The sequence below is a fragment of the Oncorhynchus gorbuscha genome, linkage group LG03, assembly GCF_021184085.1.
Source record: "Oncorhynchus gorbuscha isolate QuinsamMale2020 ecotype Even-year linkage group LG03, OgorEven_v1.0, whole genome shotgun sequence".
Taxonomy (NCBI): domain Eukaryota; kingdom Metazoa; phylum Chordata; class Actinopteri; order Salmoniformes; family Salmonidae; genus Oncorhynchus; species Oncorhynchus gorbuscha.
The window spans coordinates 91,473,143-91,493,226 of NC_060175.1; the positions used below are offsets into that span (position 1 = coordinate 91,473,143).

At 40.3% G+C, this 20,084-nt stretch overlaps 1 protein-coding gene across 5 annotated transcripts; it reads left to right on the top strand.

Annotated features, from left to right (window-relative positions):
* The first annotated feature begins 5,765 nt into the window (after positions 1-5,765).
* LOC124032200 (zinc finger protein 217-like) lies at positions 5,766-18,260 on the top strand. 5 transcript variants are annotated; one of them, XM_046344421.1, is made up of 6 exons: positions 5,794-6,004; positions 7,332-8,762; positions 13,460-13,585; positions 14,363-14,754; positions 14,800-16,186; positions 16,393-18,260. In XM_046344421.1, the coding sequence occupies exons 2-6, from the start codon at positions 7,469-7,471 to the stop codon at positions 16,491-16,493; spliced, it is 3,300 nt and encodes a 1,099-aa protein (XP_046200377.1). In that variant the 5' UTR covers positions 5,794-6,004; positions 7,332-7,468; the 3' UTR covers positions 16,494-18,260. The 5 variants fall into 5 exon arrangements, with proteins under 5 accessions (XP_046200376.1, XP_046200377.1, XP_046200374.1 ...); XM_046344420.1 differs by having other exon boundaries at positions 5,766-5,843; positions 14,363-16,186; XM_046344418.1 differs by having other exon boundaries at positions 5,794-6,015; positions 14,363-16,186.
* Positions 18,261-20,084: the final 1,824 nt, after the last annotated feature.

Genomic DNA, 20,084 nt, shown 5'->3' on the forward strand with positions numbered 1-20,084 from the left:
CCCCATGCGGATCATTTCAATTTAAGATGCAATATCACATTTTGTTCTGACAGTAACCATATAACACTAATGTGTCTGAGAGAAGTGAGTTAAATTGTATTATCTTCAGAAGAGCTGAAGTAAATGGTAGCACATGATGGACCAGGAGTAAAACAGCAGCTGGGTTGTTCCACCACTTCTGTCTTTTGAGAAGTGTAACTTGGTTAAAAAAATAAAATAAAATAAAAACATTCACCTAATGTTTACATTTTCATAAAGAGCACATGTTCAATGCAATAAAAACACATTCTCCCATCTCAAGAGGTTTAGTAAAACAATTACAATAGTAATTGCCAAATAAAGTAACAGGGTTGACTAACAGGGTTGACAATGACAGGGTTGATGCTCAGTTTTCCACCACAAAACACCAGCAAATGGTCAAAAAGAGTACACCAGCTCACCTGATTCTACACTATGATTTCACTTTTAGATGTTCAATGTTTCTTTTGAAAAACAACTTCTGAAACCAGAGTTCAGTTCATGTAACAAGGTTGACCGTAAAATGAGGGACATACATAAATTAATCTCTAATTACATTAAATAAATAAGCATTTGTTAAAGCAACAAAATAACTAGGTCTTTACAATGATGGTCAAAACTTGGAGAAATGTAGGGGTTTAGTAGATTAAAATCTTCCTAAACGTCATAGAGGGTGCATGGAGGGACATGTCAAAATGTGGATATTTTGGCACTTTTGCAAGCCTTTATTCATATACAAAATCTGAATGATTGAATTATCCATGTGGTCTATATTAAAGGGTACTTCATTTAATATAATATGCTTTTAAACTTCTATATTGGCCCACAATTTCTACTTAAGATATCAAAGGGGATGCAAAAGACCCTCATTTTGTGGAGGGCCTTTTTCAAAAAATGTGCTATGACTGATGAGTTCAAATCAGACAGACAGTTATGAAGAGTAATAGACTTTATGATAATGCATTCACTGACTGATACATCTGAACTTACTTTGACTTCGCTTCTGTGGCAGTATAAACACTCTGGAATATGTCTAATGCCAGATGTTTCATGGTCATATTCATAGTGAATCCTTATGCCACTACAACAGGTAGAATGTTCCTACACTCCATAATTGTTGAGGTGCTTCTGCAGAAGACAAGAATGGTGCAGCATAGCAACATGGCTAGAAACCTCAGTTTAAACGTTGTGCAATAAGAAGATTTAACCATAATATCTCCTAGTTAAGAAACTGTCATCCTCCTGCAGAGGCGATGATCTATGACCATGCTGGTTCAGTTGATCACAGGACAGTAAGTGTGAGTGTGTGAATGAATGCAGACCACACAGCGCCGAGTACCAAGAGGGGGTAGGGGAGCCAAGGGACCAGTGGGCTGCTTGGGAGGCCTATGGGGACTGGGGAGGGCTGCTGTCAGCACTAATGTTTGTCAAGGCTATGCAGCGCTGTGCTGCTCTGCTCTCCAGCACCATGCACACAGGGAGGCATGGGGGATCACATTACAAGGACCAATGAAGACACAACATATTCCCAGGCCTTGCAATAACAGTTTAATGGCAATATCCAATCACCAGATGATGTTAAACTAACTGATATACTACATTGTCAAGTCTTTATCAGCAGGCAATTGAGCATTATGTGGATGTATAATATTCAGTATTCAGATGTATTCAGACGAACAGAGGCTCTCTTTAGATGTGTTGCACCGGAGGGTGTTTTTGTCATGTATTATGTGAAATTCTTTTGAGTTGAGTTGCTGATCTTGTTGGTTTGAGGGGCTGGGTAGACATGGCTAACAACCTTGTTTAGATTGTTGTTGACCTTAAAGCTCATGAAGTGTAATAACTTTCCCAGTACTTAGTAGTGTAAATCTATGGGACGCATCCTCTTATAATATCAAGTCCTTTCTGGCTTTGCAGATTAAAGTGATCAATCGAAGGTCCATATTCCAATGAATATAACATAAATACATGACATTCATAAGGAAATGTGTTTTGGGTGTATACTGCAATACAGGAAAGAATAACTGTATTTCCGAGCAGCGAATGCATTAGAAGACGACAGTCAACACAAAATAGAAATGTCTCTATGAAGCAGATGTAGAATATAACAAATCTTGATCTTGACCAGATTAGAATATTACAACTATAAGAAATATTGTACCTTAGGTTGTAAGAATGTTTATCCTTCTTAAATGGCTACAACTGATGATGAAAACGTCTTTCAGACGGAGCAGCAGTATGGTTATAAAGGAAGCTGATCCATGAATCTGGAAGGGAACAATGCAGTCAGCTGTTGCTGACACATCCAGACAAGATCAAGTCTACTTGCATAATCGTCTGTGAGGAGGACCTGACTCATGCATCCATCCCTCCATCACATACCAGAGCTGCGGGTTGAATACAAAATAATTATTTGTTTTGCTAATATGTTAAAAGATTAAATGAACACTTTTCTCACCAACTCTATAATACAAATTGTTTTGTTTTCTTATTTTGTAGAATAGAGGCTGATATTAGTTATTATTTTTTATTTGATTCTATTCTATTCTAAATGTCTGTTAATACAAACAATAGTGTATTGTACTTATTTTGTGTTGCCAATACGATATATTCTTGGCATATGTTCTTTTGTGTCTTTTTGCAACTCAAATCAGAGGCAGACGTGTGCTTTATTGCTCCATGAATTATTGACTGAACAGAGCAACTTCTTTGCTCTGTTAGGATGATCGGACAATACAAGCTGTAAGCAACAAGTAATGCACCAGGACTATAGCTATGGAATTACATGTTTAGATCGCTCATCAGTATCAGACATTATACTGCCATTCCAGATTGCTAGCTTTTCACAAAGCCTTTGTGGCCAGGGAACAATGGGAAATGAGCGGGAGGCCACCGTGTGTGTCACATGTGGTGCCTTGATTAACATTCTAGACTTGTTTGTATGACAGGAACTCAAGATAAAGCAAGGACATAAAAAAGGCTACAAATAACCAAATGATGTTTTATACACTTAAAGTAAAATAGGTACAGTACTGCTTCTTTATTCAACAATAATAAGCACATGAAACTATGATCAAAACTTAATTTGAATATAAACATGACACTGGAAATCTATTTGGCTGTCAACACAATATTAATGTATCTATGGTGCCAGAAAGATGTGACTGCTCTGTGAGTTTGTTTCTCCCATAACAGGTTTTATTTCTGACATTGATGTATTATGTAGCCTAAATGAATGTTTCTGACACAAGCCTGGTGGGTTATTGAGACATCAAAATCGTGTCACTCAGAGACCAGAATACCTCCTGGGGACATTTTCTTGGTGTTTGCTATAACCTGCTCTGTAGACAACAGAGGGAGTTGGACATGTCCCAAATGGCTGTGGTGGTGCTCCACACGATTGCCTGTGTGTTCTGGGTTCTTTCTAGGTTCAACATGCAGGCTGGGTGGAGCTACTGTACATGACAACGTTTCAGCCAGTTGCTGGAGATGTTTTGGCAAATGCCTGCTGACAGCAGTCGATGTGGATTTGTTCACTGTTCTTCACCCTCAACAGCTGGGGATGGGTTTCATTTAGAATTTTAAAAAATGTAAAGAATGGTTTAGTCTGGTGTGATGAATGCCTTCTTCTTTGAGCATCAAATCAAAATTTTATTTGTCACATACACATGGTTAGCAGATGTTAATGCGAGTGTAGCGAAATGCTTGTGCTTCTAGTTCTGACAATGCAGTAATAATCAACGAGTAATCTAAACTAACAATTTCACAACAACTACCTTATACACACAAGTGTAAAGGGATGAAGGATATGTACATAAAAATATATGCATGAGTGATGGTACAGAACGGCATAGGCAAGATACAGTAGATGGTATAGAGTACAGTATATACATATGAGATGAGTAATGTAGGGTATGTAAACATTATATTAAGTGGCATAGTTTAAAGTGGCTAGTGATACATTTTTACATTCATTTTTCCATTATTAAAGTGGCTGGAGTTGAGTCAGTATGTTGGCAGCAGCCACTCAATGTTAGTGGTGGCTGTTCAACAGTCTGATGGCCTTGAGGTTGAAGCTTTTTTTCAGTCTCTCATATTCATCTCAATGTCTATTTTGTTGACTATCATGCCAATGAAAAACAATGAGATCTTATAATTCTTATGTGTTTTATTCTATATAATTATGTGATGTAATATTTGTTTTAAGTCTAACCAGCAATGCAAGTAAAACTATCTAGAGCTCTTTGTTCATGAATCATCAAGTCTCTAAATGAACTAAAACTAACAGAGCTCTAACATAGAACCTTTATCACTCAAGAGTTGTTTACCTAAGCTAGTAGAAAGAGGAGGGTTAGGGTGGGGTTAACATCCAACATCCAGAGACAGTGTGATTGTGTTTGGGTTTCCTGACTATCTTGAGCCATCACAAAATCAAGAATGGTGAGTATTAATGAGGTAGAGTAGTACTAATACATACGTTCTGTGAAAAACCCATTGTGAATAGAGTAGTAAATGGCATAATAATTTAAAGTGGAACCACAATGAGATCCATGCTATTGCCAGCTGTCAGAGGAGCTGGGGTGGGGGAGGGGTGAAGCAGTTGCTTTGACATGCATATACTCTGATGAAAAGAGGAGGAAAGGTGATCAACTGTACTGAGAAAGAATAAAGCATTGGTCTTAACTTTACATTGATTATGAGTAAATACATGTAGAAATCAGTTTTTTTCTAGCTCACCTTGAATAGAATGTATGTTAGTTCACTTCATAGATGTTTCATTTTTCATTCAGTAGATCCCTGTATTTCATGGTTGCATTGTAGGCTATGGTACACTATGGATTGAATTATCATGGTTATTTCTAAACATTTTGGTGTCTTACAATAGGACAAGTATTCAAAATCATAATTTGAAAACGTTTTGAGTTTCAATAGTCTACATCTGACCAAAACTAAAATATAACCTGATTTCCAAAAAACATTCAAATGTGTATCTCAAATAAGAAAAAAGGGTTGAATAGCCTAATTACTTTTGCAGTGATAATTTGATATAAATATAAAGCTATAAGGCTATCATTCAATGCTGGAAACACACAGTGACATGTTGCTGCATAGCACATCATCCCACATGTAGCTGTGAGTTGCAGGTCCCCATCCCCCCTCTCCACACGGTGCTCTGTTCTGTTGCAATGGGAAGTGGAGTGAGAGACTTGTAAAAGTCAACTCTTTGTCTGAACAACATGACGTTGAGACTTTTGCTTAGAACAAAGTTCATAAAACATTGCTATTTTGTTTAGGCCTATTTGCTAACCAACTGTGACTGTCTCAAATGGGAAATTATGTAGGATACAACCAAATGTGTACCATCTCATATACAGAATAGAATCACACTGTTATCTTTCAACAAATAGCCAATCATGTTATCTAGGCCTGTCCTCTAACTTTCAGACCAACTCAATAGGTGACTAACCATCCGCATGACACAACCGCCATTACAATGATTACATTTGGGCAGTCCACCTTGTTATTGTTCTTGTGTTTTGTAGTATATCTACAGACGTTCTCTTACCTTGCTTTCATAAGAGATACATATGTGTGTGCAATAGATACATATGTGTGTGCCCCAGTATTGTTTATTATGTAATTATTTTACATTGTATTATACATTTTACTTTATATAATTATTTACTTTGTCAAAAGTTGCGACCACGTGACTGTTGTCCCTGTTTCGCTTTTGGGGCTGTAGTGCACGCGATACTTCTGTCCCCGATTCGTTGAGCGCGCGCCTCACAATTCAACAGCTCCACATAGCGACTTGCAAACATTGAGTAAGAACAATATGACCGAAAATTGTAGAAAGGTGAACACATTTGGCTAGCTGCTATTATTCATGAATTAGCTAGTTTAGCGACAGGATGTAACACGCAGTTTATTTCACTTAGATATATAATTTCGATTAATTGAAAGTATACCTGGAAAGCCTGAATTGGTAGGTAATTGGTGAGTTATCTGCAGTTTCTATAAAACGAGCGTATTGATTGATTGCTAGCTAACTAAATTAGCTAATGTTATTAAATCATTTCGTAAGATGAACTCAAATGATGGTTAATTAGGATATCTGTTTTATTTCCTACCTTTCACCCATTAACTATGTCTTTGCATGTTAAATTAGGAATGTCCGTGCTTGGCTAGCTAGAAAGCTAATTTGCTGAATTTCGTAATGTTTGATAGACACCGGGACAGCAACTTCCTATCAGTGGTTAACTGGCTAACGTTAGTAGGATGTAGCAGAATGAGTTACAGAAGTGACTATTGAGTTCTAACTATATTGAAAATAATCCAATAGAAAAGCACGATTAATTTTTTTATGTGGGACATTAATAACTAGCTAGCTATGTACTTTAAGCCTTCACATATTCTAGCCTTCTAATTTGGCATTACAGATTCATAACCTTGGATTAACTCGACGAGTGGCTCGTTTGTCTTTTATCACGTTGCATGTGTTGGATAACAAATTGGAGACCTGTTTGCATAGCTGATTAAACATCAGTCAAATAACGTGCTACTTCACTATCTTATATAAAAATAGGTTGCTGACTGGGATGGGTCACGGAAGACTAATATTTTAAGACTATACTATTTTCTCACGATGTTTGATGACACTTCCTTAGTCGACAACTTCCACTGATTGCCAACACAAGTCATCTTGTCATGGCTTGTTGAACAAATAATGAACACATTCTGCTATTTCAGTATGGAAGTGGAAACCAAAATGGTTAAACTAATATTTCATGATTTAATTTAAATTACAAGCTGTTTGTAGAGACTATCAAACTGTTTGTGCAATGCCATAATTTTAATTAGGATGTATTTGTGTATCTAGTTTGTCCATTTATTCAACATTTTATCCAACTGCTAAAAATATAACCACAAGCCAAGGCTTTGCATTAATGGCAAACTGTCAAATGATGTGTTAAATATGTAGCCATGTGCAATAAAATTATGCATTCTTCACAGTACTATATGCTAAGAGTAAATTAATCTCATATTCAGTTTCAATTTGAGAACTAAATGTCCTTGTTATTTGAGGTAGCTTGGTGCCTTTTAGCATTCATAGGCCTCACCTTGCCATAATGATAGGTCTGTGCTCTCTGGGATCCTTGGGATGTCCCTATCCCATTGAAGTTGAAATATAAAATGGGTAGGGGTTAAGGTTAGGATTTAGGGTAGGGATGTCCCAAGGATCCCCGGATAGCACTATTCCATGATGATACTACATTAGCCTAACCTTTTCCTTGTTATTTTGTGTTTTACAGGAATCTACCTACTAAGACCTAACTCCCCTGGATGAATCACTGACAATCTTCCACATTGATATTCAGAAACGTCATCCAGTAACTCCTTACTAATAGAATACTTAAGTATATAGATCAATTGCACAACTTTTGAGGAAATGCCAACTCACCTGTTGCCATATGTGGAACGTCCAGATGGACTTGGACAAGACGTTCTAAATATTAGTAGTGGTGCTAGCATGCCAGGGTCTGGCTCCAGCATGACTCCTCACAGTGCCACCATCACTAACAAAGCCGAGGCTCAGCCCGAGGGAAGCCTGCTGGAAGCCCTGGACTGTATGTTTTGTGACCAGACCTTCATACACCAAGATGACATGGGCCCACACGTCCTGACCCAGCACCCCACAACACTGTTCGAAACGACAGTTCTGCGTGTGGAGGCAGAGTTCTTGATCCCAGGTGAGAGGGCCCGGACCAAACCCAGGTTGCCATCTGTGAAGGAGGTGGTATTTAGCTGCGTTGTGTGTGATCAGGCCACAGAGGGTGCCAGTGAGCTGGAGAGCCACATGAGGACACACAAGGACTGTTTCACATTTCACTGTAACTTTTGTGGCCGGCGGTTCAAAGAACCCTGGTTTCTCAGGAACCATATGAGGTTCCATAAGGCTAAGGCCCAGCAGAAACTGGATGGTCCAGTTATTATCAATGAAGTCATCCAAGACCAAGTCCCAGAGCCTGTAATCACCCCTTATAAAATGTGCTTTACCTGTGGCTTCTTTTTTCCCGATAAACACCATTTGGTGGAACACAGCAAAGTACATAGTAAAGAATTAGAGGCTGATGAAAACAGAGAGAAGGATAGACAGGAAGATCCCCTCAGTCAACAAGGTTTTTTACAGGTACTCAACCTTCGCCCCCTCTCTGACGAAAGTACTATACCAGAGAGATCTTCTAGGTGGATTGCCCAACTCGACCCTTTCAACACCTACCAGGCCTGGCAACTTGCCACCAAGGGAAAGATAGCAGTTTGCCCAAGTATGGCTAAAGATCTAGGCCTAATCCAAGACCACAGCTCTAACAACGAGGACTCTGGCTCAGATAAAGAACTGACAAACATCTGGTCAGAAGGCCAAGAAGGTGACAACAAGTGTGTTAAAGCCAACTTGGGTAGAGAACTGAGATCCAGACAGACTGCTGGAGAGACCCCATCACCAGAACCTGATCAGAAGTCAAGTCGAAATGACAAGCCGACGCACTGTGAGGACTGTGGGAGGACATTCAGGACGTACCACCAGCTTGTTCTCCACTCCAGAGTGCACAAGAGGGAGAGGGGTGAGGCGGAGAGCCCCACCGCCTTCATTGATGGCAAGCTCTCCAGAGCAGGGTCCCCCAAAGAAGAGGGGTCTGAAGAAGGGTCAGATGACGGAGCACCGGGAGATGCCTTATTTTCAGGTAAATACAGCAACTTAATGTTTAAGAAACAACCATTTGTTTTGTAATGATGAAAGGTGGATTTACAGTTTTTCCCAATTGTTAACACACGTTTGCTGAAACTACATCTTCGGTACTCAAAACTCTGATCACAAAACAGTTAGCCAATTTCCCCAAACATCTTCCAAAATGAAACACGGAAATCAACATCATGTACTCCCTGCTCAAAATGAAACTCTGCTTACAAATGAGAAAAAAATAATCAAATGAATCTAACTTAGTGACAACCAAGATCACACTGTGACATATTCAACACACTTTCTTAGGGATGCACGATATATCGGTGAACATTTCTGAATCAGCCAATATTAGCTAAAAATGCCATCATCGGTATCGGTTCGATGTTAAAAACCGATGTACATACCTATGTAATATTATATTTAACCATTTTAGAGTGATTAAAAAAAAAAAAGGATTTGTCAGTGCATTATGTAAATGTTTTGCTGATACAGTGGTTCAACGTAATTATGTAATGACGCCACGTAAATTTTGCACGACACATACAACACAGCATTCCAAACCTAGCCCCACAATGTCTGCTGTGTGAATCGAGCAGTCAACAAGTCGAGCAGTAATTTGAAAGAGTAAGGAATATTCAGCGAGACAACTCAAAGGCAAAAATCCATTAACTCCAAGATAATGCAATTCATGGCCCTTGACAATCAACCGTGGGTGATGTTTGCTTTCGCAGACTGGTCAAGCACCGGTACACACTACCATGTGTACTATTTTTCAGATGTTGCCGTACCGGAGTTACACAGTAATAGTGTCACTGCTATTAGAGTCACGATATACATACTATGGGATAAGAGTAGCACTGTCAAAGCTGTACAAAAGTCTGCAAACACCGGCTACAAATGATGTTTACAATACCGCGTTGGTAATAAAGCATTATTTGTTCGTCTGCAACTAGCTAGCTTTAGCTTGGTACCTAGCTAGTACCAATATAACCAGCCTGAAAACAATGACCGGTCAAAACTGCAGTCATTTTCATTATTCTTAGCAATGATTTAGGAATCCTTGTAAGTATTAGCAAGGTTGCCACATGTTGTTTGCCTATTGAATTTTTACTTAAATAGCTAGCCAGCTACTTAACCCTGTTGCCCAAAGCTGGATATCGGTTTCGGCAAAAAATGTAATATTGGTGCATCACTACTACTATCAGAACCTATTTCAGTGTAAAGACTAAACATTTGTTACAGTATATTGTGTATTGTTTGTGTTTGCTCAAACAAGAAAGGAACACAAATGCAAGATGCGGGCTATGGATAATAAGCTCACTCTGATGTGGAAGATGGCAGGGTCTTCAATAATCTGTTGGATTTCCCTGCAGTTTTATGGTATTATTTTCAACTACCATTTGCACAATAGCAGCCTCTTGTTCGTCTGTAAATAGACGCATTTTACCACCACGTGGTTGTCGTCTTTCATTTCTACAAGAAAATATAATACACTACAGTAATACAGTATACAACATAAACATGTTACAAAGTAGTATAGCCCCCAATTTCATACAAACAGTACATGAAACATACATTCAGTACATGAAACATTGACTTTGTTTCACCTTACAGTATGTATTGGAATCTACAGTCTTTACCGTGCTTTATGTTGTACTACTGTCAAGTAGTAGATAGGGTCCTGAAAAGGGGACTGTTCTTTTTTTGCTGAGTTTACCTGTCTTTCAATGATAATTTGTAAAAATCAAAATAACTTCACAGATCTTCATTGTAAAGGGTTTAACCTCATTAAAAAGGAATGTGGGAAGCTAGCGTCCCACCTGGCCAACATCCAGTGAAATTGCAGAGCGCCAAATACAAATACAGAAATACCCGTTATAAAAATTCAGAAAACATACAAGTATTTTACATAGGTTTAAAGATGAACTTTTTGTGAACCCAACCACGGTTTCAGATTTCAAAAAGGCTTCACGGTGAAGGCATACCTTATGATTATTTGAGAACATAGCCCAGCAGACAAATCATTACAAACAGTAACCAGCCAAGTAGAAGAGTTACACAAGTCAGAAATAGAGATAAAATTAATCACTTACCTTTGATCTTCATATGGTTGCACTCAGAAGACAGTCATTTACTCAATAAATGTTTGTTTTGTTCGATAAAGTCTCTCTTTATATCCAAAAACCTCAGTTTTGTTCGCATGTTTTCTTCAGTAATCCACAGGCTCAAACGCAGTCACAACAGGCAGACAAAAAAATCTAAATTGTATCTGTAAAGTTCATAGAAACATGTCAAACGATGTTTATATTCAAGCCTCAGGTTGTTTTTAGCCTAAATAATCGATAATATTTCAACCGGACAATAACGTCGTCAATATAAAAGGTTAACAAGAAAGGCACTCTCGGTCACACGCATGGAAAAAGCTCTGTGACACTGCATGGTCCACTCATTCAGACTGCTCTCACTCCCTCATTTTTCAGAATACAAGCCTGAAACAATTTCTAAAGACTGTTGACATCTAGTGGAAGGCATAGGAACTGCAATTTGAGTCCTAAATCAATGGATACTGTAATGGCATTGAATAAACTACAAAACAAAAAATAATCCTACTTCCTGGATGCATTTTTCTCAGGTTTTCGCCTGACAAATCAGTTATGTTTTACTCACAGACACTATTTTAATAACAGTTTTGGGAACTTTAGAGTGTTTTCTATCCAAATCTACCAATTATATGCACATATATTCTGGGCCTGAGTAGCAAGCAGTTTATTTTGGGCACGCTTTTCATCCAAAATTCCAAATGCTGCCCCCTAGCCTAGAGAAGTTAAACACTGTTTCCCATGCTTGTTCAATGAACCATAACAATTAATGAACATGCACCTGTGGAACGGTCGTTAAGACACTAACAGCTTACAGATGGTAGGCAATTAAGGTCACAGTTATGAAAACTAAAGAGGCCTTTCTACTGACTCTGAAAAACACCAAAAGAAAGATGCCCAGGGTCCCCTTAGGCATGCTGCAAGGAGGCAAGAGGACTGCAGATGTGGCCAGGGCATTAAATTGCAATGTTCGTACTGTGAGAAGCCTAAGACAGCGCTACAGGAAGACAGGACGGACAGCTGATCGTTCTTGCAGTGGCAGACCACGTGTAACACCTGCACAGGATCGGTACATCCGAACATCACTCCATCAGTGCTCAGATGGTCCGCTATAGGCTGAGAGAGGCTGGACTGAGGGCTTGTAGGCCTGTTGTAAGGCAGGTTCTCACCAGACATCACCGGCAGCAACGTCTCCTATGGACACACACCAACCGTCACTGGACCAGACAGGACTGGCAAAAAGTGCTCTTTACTGACGAGTCGTGGTTTTGTCTCACCAGGGGTGATGGTCAGATTCGCATTTATCGTTGAAGGAATGAGTGTTACACCGAGATCTGTACTCTGGAGCCACATCGATTTGGAGGTGGAGGGTGTGTCATGGTCTGGGGCGGTGTGTCACAGCATCATTGGACTGAGCTTGTTGTCATTGCAGGCAATCTCAACGCTGTGCGTTACAGGGAAGACGACATCCTCCCTCATGTGGTACCCTTCCTGCAGGCTCATCCTTCATGACCCTCCAGCATGACAATGCCACCAGCCATACTGTTCGTTCTGTGCATGATTTCCTGCAAGACAGGAATGTCAGTGTTCTGCCATGGCCAGCGATGAGCCCGACTCGAAATCCCATTGAGCACGTCTGGCACCTGTTGGATCGGAGGGTGAGGGCTAGGGCCATTCCCCCCAGAAGTACCTGGGAACTTGCAGGTACCTGGTGGAAGAGTGAGGTAACATCTCAAAGCAATAACTTAATGCAGCTGGTGGCCACATTCTAGTAACAGATACTGACTGTTAATTTTGACTTTGACCCTCCTTTGTTCAGGGACACATTATTCATTTATTTTAGTCACCTCTGTGGAACTTGTTCAGTTTGTCTCCGTTGTTGAATCTTGTTATGTTCATACAAATATTTACACATGTTAAGTTGGCTGAAAATTAACGCTGTTGACAGTAAGAGGACGTTTCTTTTTTTGCTGAGTTTATGTACTGGAGACATTGGACCTATTCTCATTTTGGAACGTCCAGATAATAGATGCTACGGTGAAGTGGCTCAGATTGGCCTGCACTCTCTGCCCTGTCTCTCCCAAGGTCAAACCACATTTGCCTGAATTTTGTCAGAGATTACTCTCCTTGTTCCTGATTTTCCTACACCTATACACCTACCCCCACCTCTACCTGTGAAGTGTAAAAGTGATCAATTGGTAATTGAGCTTAGCTTTTTGAACAGTGTTGCTTTTCACTTGCACACAAGATTTTAGTTGTGAAGGTCATGCCAAAGATAGATAATTGTGTTATTTTGCCAAATGTTTGTAAAATTGCAATCTCAGTGTAAGACAAAACATGTGCCAGTACTATTCCAATTTGGTGTATGCTTCTGGTAAATTAGTTACAGGTTTGGGTCGTTGTCCCTCATGGGCCAGTTTTAGTGTGTAAAAATGGGGAAAAACCTGTAAATGGCCATTTATTATCAACGGTTCCCTCTACTGGTCATTTACAGGTTATGCAAATCCACTTGCTTCACACAAGTTTTTATAATTTTTTTGTAAGTAGACTATTTGATTTCTTCACATGACCCAATCTCCTGTTTTTGTTTTCTCTACAGATAAAAGTGAAGATGGATTTGATCAAATGAAGGTGAAACATATTGTGTCCTCCAGGGAGTGTAGTTACTGTGGCAAGACATTCCGTTCCAGCTATTACCTCAACATTCACCTCAGGACCCATACAGGTAAACATTATGTAATGCTGGGAAGCCTGATTTGTTATTTGTGGTCCTACATGGATATTGATTACTGCATTGTTGGGTTTAGAGCTTGCAAGAAAGGCATTTCACTGTGCTTGTGCATGTGACATTGGAACTTGAAATAGGCTGCACAATTGGGAAATGTAAGTTGAGATTTATAGCTGTTATTTGGCTCTAAGGTTTAACATGAAGTTGGATGGGCTTACTCTGTGTGCTAGAGGTGTAACTGTACTGAACCGTTCGGTAATGGGACCTCGATTTGGTCCGCACTGTGAACCCGAATGAATACATACAACATTAAGTAAACACAAGGCTTATAGGCTATTCCGAAGCTGTGTTGTATGCCTCTTGAGTAGATTGCAACCAGGAACTAGTTCTGTTCTTTTGTAAGAAAACAGCATAGGCCTATACAATTTCTGAACAATGTTTATATATTGATTTCATACACATGTTGCACTTTATTTTAGTGTTGTTGATGAGTTATCATTTAAGAAAATGCAAAGTGAAATGTTGGTATTCCTGATTGTGCTCTCATCAGGCATTACATGAACAAAGATGGAATCAGGAATAAACCGAAATGAACTACAGTAACTGTTGGGGTTTAATTTTCCCGTTAACCGTACCGTGACCCCAAAACCGCAATATGTACCAAACCGTTACACCCCTGTTTTCTGTATGTAGTACTTTCAGCATTTAATTCATCTGAAGACTGTATTTGCTGTTAGGATCATATTATGCTTATGCAATTCTTTTGTCTTTCAGGTGAAAAACCATACAAATGTATATACTGTGACTATGCTGCAGCCCAGAAAACCTCACTGAGATATCACTTAGATAGACGTCACAAGGACAAACCTTACACTGGCATCCCCAATAAGCCTGTGATATCTGTGCCATCTCCCAGTGAGAAAGAATTCACCAGAAACAGAGATGACAAACGGGTCCCCAACCGATCCAAACTGTGGCCAACTCCCAATGTCAGGCCTGCAACCGAACCTTGTGCCATTATGAAATCAGAGGATAGATTTAATAGCATCGGTGTCAAGATTGCCAGCCCACTTGCTCAAGTGAATGCTGAGTATGGGAAATTGATTTCTACGGCTGCTTACTCTTCTTCTGCACACATAAAATGCCCCGTACCTGTTAACCTGAAGTTGGAAGGACAGGGGACAAAACACCCCGCACCTGTTAACCTGAAGATGGAAGGACAGGAGACAAAATACCCCGTACCTGTTAACCTGAAGATGGAAGGACAGGAGACAAAACACCCCGTACCTGTTAACCTGAAGATGGAAGGACAGGAGACAAAATACCCCGTACCTGTTAACCTGAAGATGGAAGGACAGGAGACAAAACACCCCGTACCTGTTAACCTGAAGATGGAAGGACAGGAGACAAAACACCCCGTACCTGTTAACCTGAAGATGGAAGGACAGGAGACAAAACACCCCGTACCTGTTAACCTGAAGATGGAAGGACAGGAGACAAAACACCCCGTACCTGTTAACCTGAAGATGGAAGGACAGGAGACAAAACACCCCGTACCTGTTAACCTGAAGATGGAAGGAAAGGAAATAAATGAGGGCTTCAGCGCCCCATTAAATTTGTCCTTAAAAGTTTCACTTTCCATCTCCGCCACCCTAATACCAAGGAATGTGTTGATTTCCAATGCCTGCTCGTCCTGTGCCTTCAGCACTATGTACCCAGAGGTCCTGCTCATGCACAAGAAGCTGCTTCACAAGGAGAAGTCTGACATAACTAAGAAGAACAGAAGTCTAAAACTGAAGCGTTATACTGGCTGCCCCCCTGCCCTTGAGGGCAAAGATGTCACCCTGCTGCCTCTTGTAGATCGGAGACACCCTCGCCGGACCAAATCCCCAACCCCTCAGTCTCCTGGAAAACGTACAGGAAAGACTCACCCCTCCAACCCTCATGGGCCTAAACAGTCTCTTACCAATGAACCCCGGAAGGCGATGGGAGCCCTGGGCCTGGACAATCAGCGGTACAGGATGATGATGATGATGCCGCCTACCACCAGCCAGGGCCAATCCAGGTTTACAGAGCCAGCAGAACAATCCAACACCAATGGTAGAAAATATAGCAAACCTGTAATGGAGAGACCAAGGCAGAGCCCATCGGACAGCAAAGTGGCAAGCGGCTTAAGAAGCGGTCCTGTGAGGAGCGGTAGTGTTGTAATCTGGCCCTCAGATGCTGCCAGGCTATGCCTCTCCAGCCGGTTCGGTAATCTTCCCCCAATGGACTTTGGTGGTGAACCTTCCAGTAAGAGGCAGAGATTCTCTGTGCTCCCCGGAAGGGAAACGGACACTGTTGATACTGGCTTTAGGATGGAGGACGGGTACAACAGACTGCTTCCCTCAGGAAGAAATGTAGCCTCTCCCTCTCACAGGCTGCAAGCCTATGCCCCAGTCAAAGCGTCCAACCCTCCAGCCTCTGCAAGCAGCAGCAGCATGGAGACTGACTGGAATATGATCAACATCCTCCGTTCCTACACCCCCAGTGACCTGGCCTCCCTCTACCATCCCACTGTGGCTAACCCCAGTCATGGAGTGCAGACAAACCCAAGAGGTATGAGCTAAAAGCTTTATCTTATGTATTTTCTACACGTTTGAAATTCATTCATCCCATTTTCATGATGTTAGTGTAGTTGTAAATGTCGTGGGGTTCCGTATTAATGTATTAGAGTTGGACAGCTATATCATATTGCCATTATTACGGTTTGTATCAAACTTACTTTAGGGTTACTCCTAATATTGTCCTTCTCCTCTTCCTAGGGAGTAGGCCATTACTCTACCCAGCTAGTATGCTACAGAGGAGAGCCTATTCCAGACCCATCAGTAATGAATGCAGTGGACCCACTGACGAAAGGGCTTAACTGTTCTAATGGTATGCTATTGTTCTGGTTGACTTCACCGGTCATGGTGTAAGTAACGTTGTCTTAAGTTCTGTGTTGAGATAAATATAATACATTTGATAGCCTTCTGTAGGTTTGAAATACACTGAGAAGTTCATGCTACAATCATCTTTTGAGAGTTTACCTGGAGGAAAGGCCTGACCCATAAATGACCTAACCCCACTGATCTATACACATCCATCTAATATAACAGTTGAGGTAGTTGACAAATGACTGTTTGAATATCATATTGTTATGGTTGCACTAGATAAAACATGTATAAATGAGAAGTGTTAAGAGGAAGTTACATTTTGTTTATTAATACGCTGGTCTGTCTAATATGACATACAGTCAGCAATCAAAGGACCATGTTTTTGTCAAAGCACTGATGTTGGGTAGGGTTTTATCTGACCTACAGCTTGAGTTCTTAGTTTACAAAACAAAAGCTGTATGTTGACGTATCTTGCCTCAAACTCAATTTATAGACTGTTGACGCTCATAGTAGGCAGTTATTTTTCTAATGATATGAAGCTGCAGTAGCTATCATGTCTACTATTGAGCCAGTTCATTTTGGAGAGTTGGGAGCAACATGTCTGTGCCTATAAGTAGTAGTTATTCACTGGATAAACATGATCAGAGCCTGAAGCCAGGGATTCCTGCTACTGGGTATTATGTAAAATGTACATAGAAAAGGCTGCTGGTTCTGTTCTGCCTATGGATTCCTCACAACTGACTATGCTGTAACAGTGGTAAAACATGGACCGAATATCTGAGGGATTCCAGTTTTTGTGCGCACGAATACTGTTCAGATGTTTCTTTTTTTAGATCAACTGTTTTTCCAAACGGTATTCAGGACTCTGTTCATGTCATGCAGGATCAGAAGATAGTCTTTAGCCTCAGGTTGGATTGTGTTAACTTGTCTGCCTGCTTTGTCACAGGCTTTTCTGAAGCTGTGGTCTACTACTTGTTGATTCTGTATATAAGTCAGGGAGAGCAGAGTGAATGCCTTACTGCAGGAATTGCTCAACATTGTACACTGAAAAAACAATTGTCTCAGGTTTCAGAACTCAATTTGAGCTCTATGATTCTACTTCATTTATGCATTAACTGTTACAAATTAATGCACATGGTGTAGGAAGCGTTCTGATATTTTCAAGCAATTTGGGCACACCAGACCTCTGTTATTTCATATTTTTGCTGTTATAATTTTCAAGGTGTTATTTATTTCTGTACATTTTTTGTTTGTTTTCTGTGTGTGCAATGTAAAAAGTGAAATATCGCTCAAGAGTTGTATGACTATCACCATGAGTCAATGACATTTGGGGCATAGACGAGTAGTGTTATAATATTTGTTTGTGCTGTTTGAAAATGTCTACAGGTATCTTTCCAAGTCTTACTATAGGCCTACCACCTTCCTGTTTATGTAACCTTGAAACAACTTTTGAGACCTTTTTTTTTTCATCACTGGAAATGTACAGTTTCAGACTTCTCCTTTCCTGCTTTCATAAGCGAATGGTTATTAAGTTTAAATCATTTAAACATTTAAATCTAAGTTTGGTTAATCTAAGTTTAGTTTATGTATTAGCCTAGGTAATTATTGTGACGGATACTGGACTTAACCTGGTTAGTTGAATTTACTCCTATTTGAGATGCAATGCTATGTCTGCCTATGCTGCTCTACAGTACTTTATACAGTGATTTCACCCAGTGTGGTTTACGTTCGCCTAATAAATGATAGCCATGTCAATACATGCATTCATTTTTTCTTCACTTTTCTATGTTGTGATCTCATTGTTTGGTATTTTGACTTAGATCAAGTGTAATTGTTGTCTTGAGTAGAGGGATCCAATGAACATTCACACTCAGACCTTCAGTCTGCAGAAATGAAAAATGTTGGTTAAATATCACTGCAATTGATGTACAAATCATTTGACATTTTTGAAAATGTTTATCATTTTTGTAATTGTTTACATGAGCATAGTGTTTTTGTCATACATTGTGTACAGTGAGAAATTGCCATATATTCTGTTACATCTTAGTCCATGTACAGGTAACTGCCAAAACAATGGAAACACTTGAGTAAACGAGGGATACAAAGTATATTGAAAGTGAGTGCTTCCACATAGGTGTTACTCCTGAGTTATGTATGCAATTAACATACTATGATTAATGTAATTATTTGTGTCATCCTATGCCCTCATAGGATGACAATGCCCCCATCCACAGGGGAAGAGTAGTTACTAAATGGTTTGATGAGCATAACTATGTAAACCATATACCACGGCTGTCTCAGTCACCAGATCTCCACCCAAATGAACACGTAGGGGAGAAGAGCGACACCTGAGACTGCGTTTTCCACCACCATCAACAAAACAGCAAATTATGGAATGGTGTTACATCCTGACAGAGTTGTAGACACTTATAGAATCTATTCCAAGGTGCATTGAAGCTGTTCTGGCTTGTGGTGAACCAATGCCCTATTAAGGCATGCGCAGACCAGCTGGTGTGTTTACGGACCTATTCAATCTTTCCCTATCCCAGAATGCTGTCCCCACATGCTTCAATATGGCCACCATTGTTTCTGTACCCAAGAAGGCAAAGATAACTGAACTAAATGACAACTGCCCCGTAGCACTCACTTCTGTCATCATGAAGTGCATCCTAGACCCACTTCAGTTTGCATTCTGCCCCAACAGGTCCACAGACGATGGAGTTGCCATCACACTGCACTCTGCCCAATCTCATCTGGACAAGAGGAATACCTATGTAAGAATGCTGTTCATTGACTACAGCTCAGCATTCAACACCATAGTACACTCCAAGCTCATCAAGCTGGAGGAAAACAACCTCCCACTCAACATGAACAAAACAAAGGAGATGATTGTGGACTTCAGGAAACAGAGGGAGCACCCCCCTATCCACAACGAAGGGACAGCAGTGGAGAAGGTGGAAAGTTTTGAGTTCCTCGGTGTACACATCACAGATAAACTGAAATGGTCCACTCACACAGACAGTATGGTAAAGCAGGCACAACAGCGCCCCTTCAACCTCAGGAGGCAGTAGAAATGTGGTTTTTCACCCAAAACCTGACAAACTTACAGATGCACAATTGAGAGCATCCTGTCGTGCTTTATCACAACCTGGTACGGCAATTACACCGCCATCAACTGCAAGGTTCTCCAGAGTGTGGTGCGGTCTGCACAATGCCTCACCAGGGGCAAACTACCTGCCCTCCATGACACCTACATCACCCGATGTCACAGGAAGGCCATCAGACTGTTAAACAGTAATCACTAACTCAGAGTCTGCTGCCTACACAGAGACCCAACACTGGCCACTTTAATAAATGGATCTCTAGTCAATTTAAACAATGCCACTTTAAATAATGCTTACATATCTTGCATTACTAATATATGTATGTACTGTATTTTATAATCTAGAAGAGAAAGAAACGCACACCTATTAAGACAAGGTGCTGGCTAGCGGAGTAGAAACTTAAAAATAAAAGAGAGCCGCACACTCGGAGCTCAGATGCAAAAATGTAATACCAACGTTTCGACAGCCAAGCTGTCT

Excerpts from the sequence above, each read along its gene's own strand:
- LOC124032200 (XM_046344420.1), top strand. The coding sequence starts at position 7,469 with ATGCCAACTCACCTGTTGCCATATGTGGAACGTCCAGATGGACTTGGA. Across the intron at positions 8,763-13,459 it reads GGGAGATGCCTTATTTTCAG|ATAAAAGTGAAGATGGATTT; the intron begins GTAAATACAGCA and ends TTTTCTCTACAG. Across the intron at positions 13,586-14,362 it reads TCACCTCAGGACCCATACAG|GTGAAAAACCATACAAATGT; the intron begins GTAAACATTATG and ends TTTGTCTTTCAG.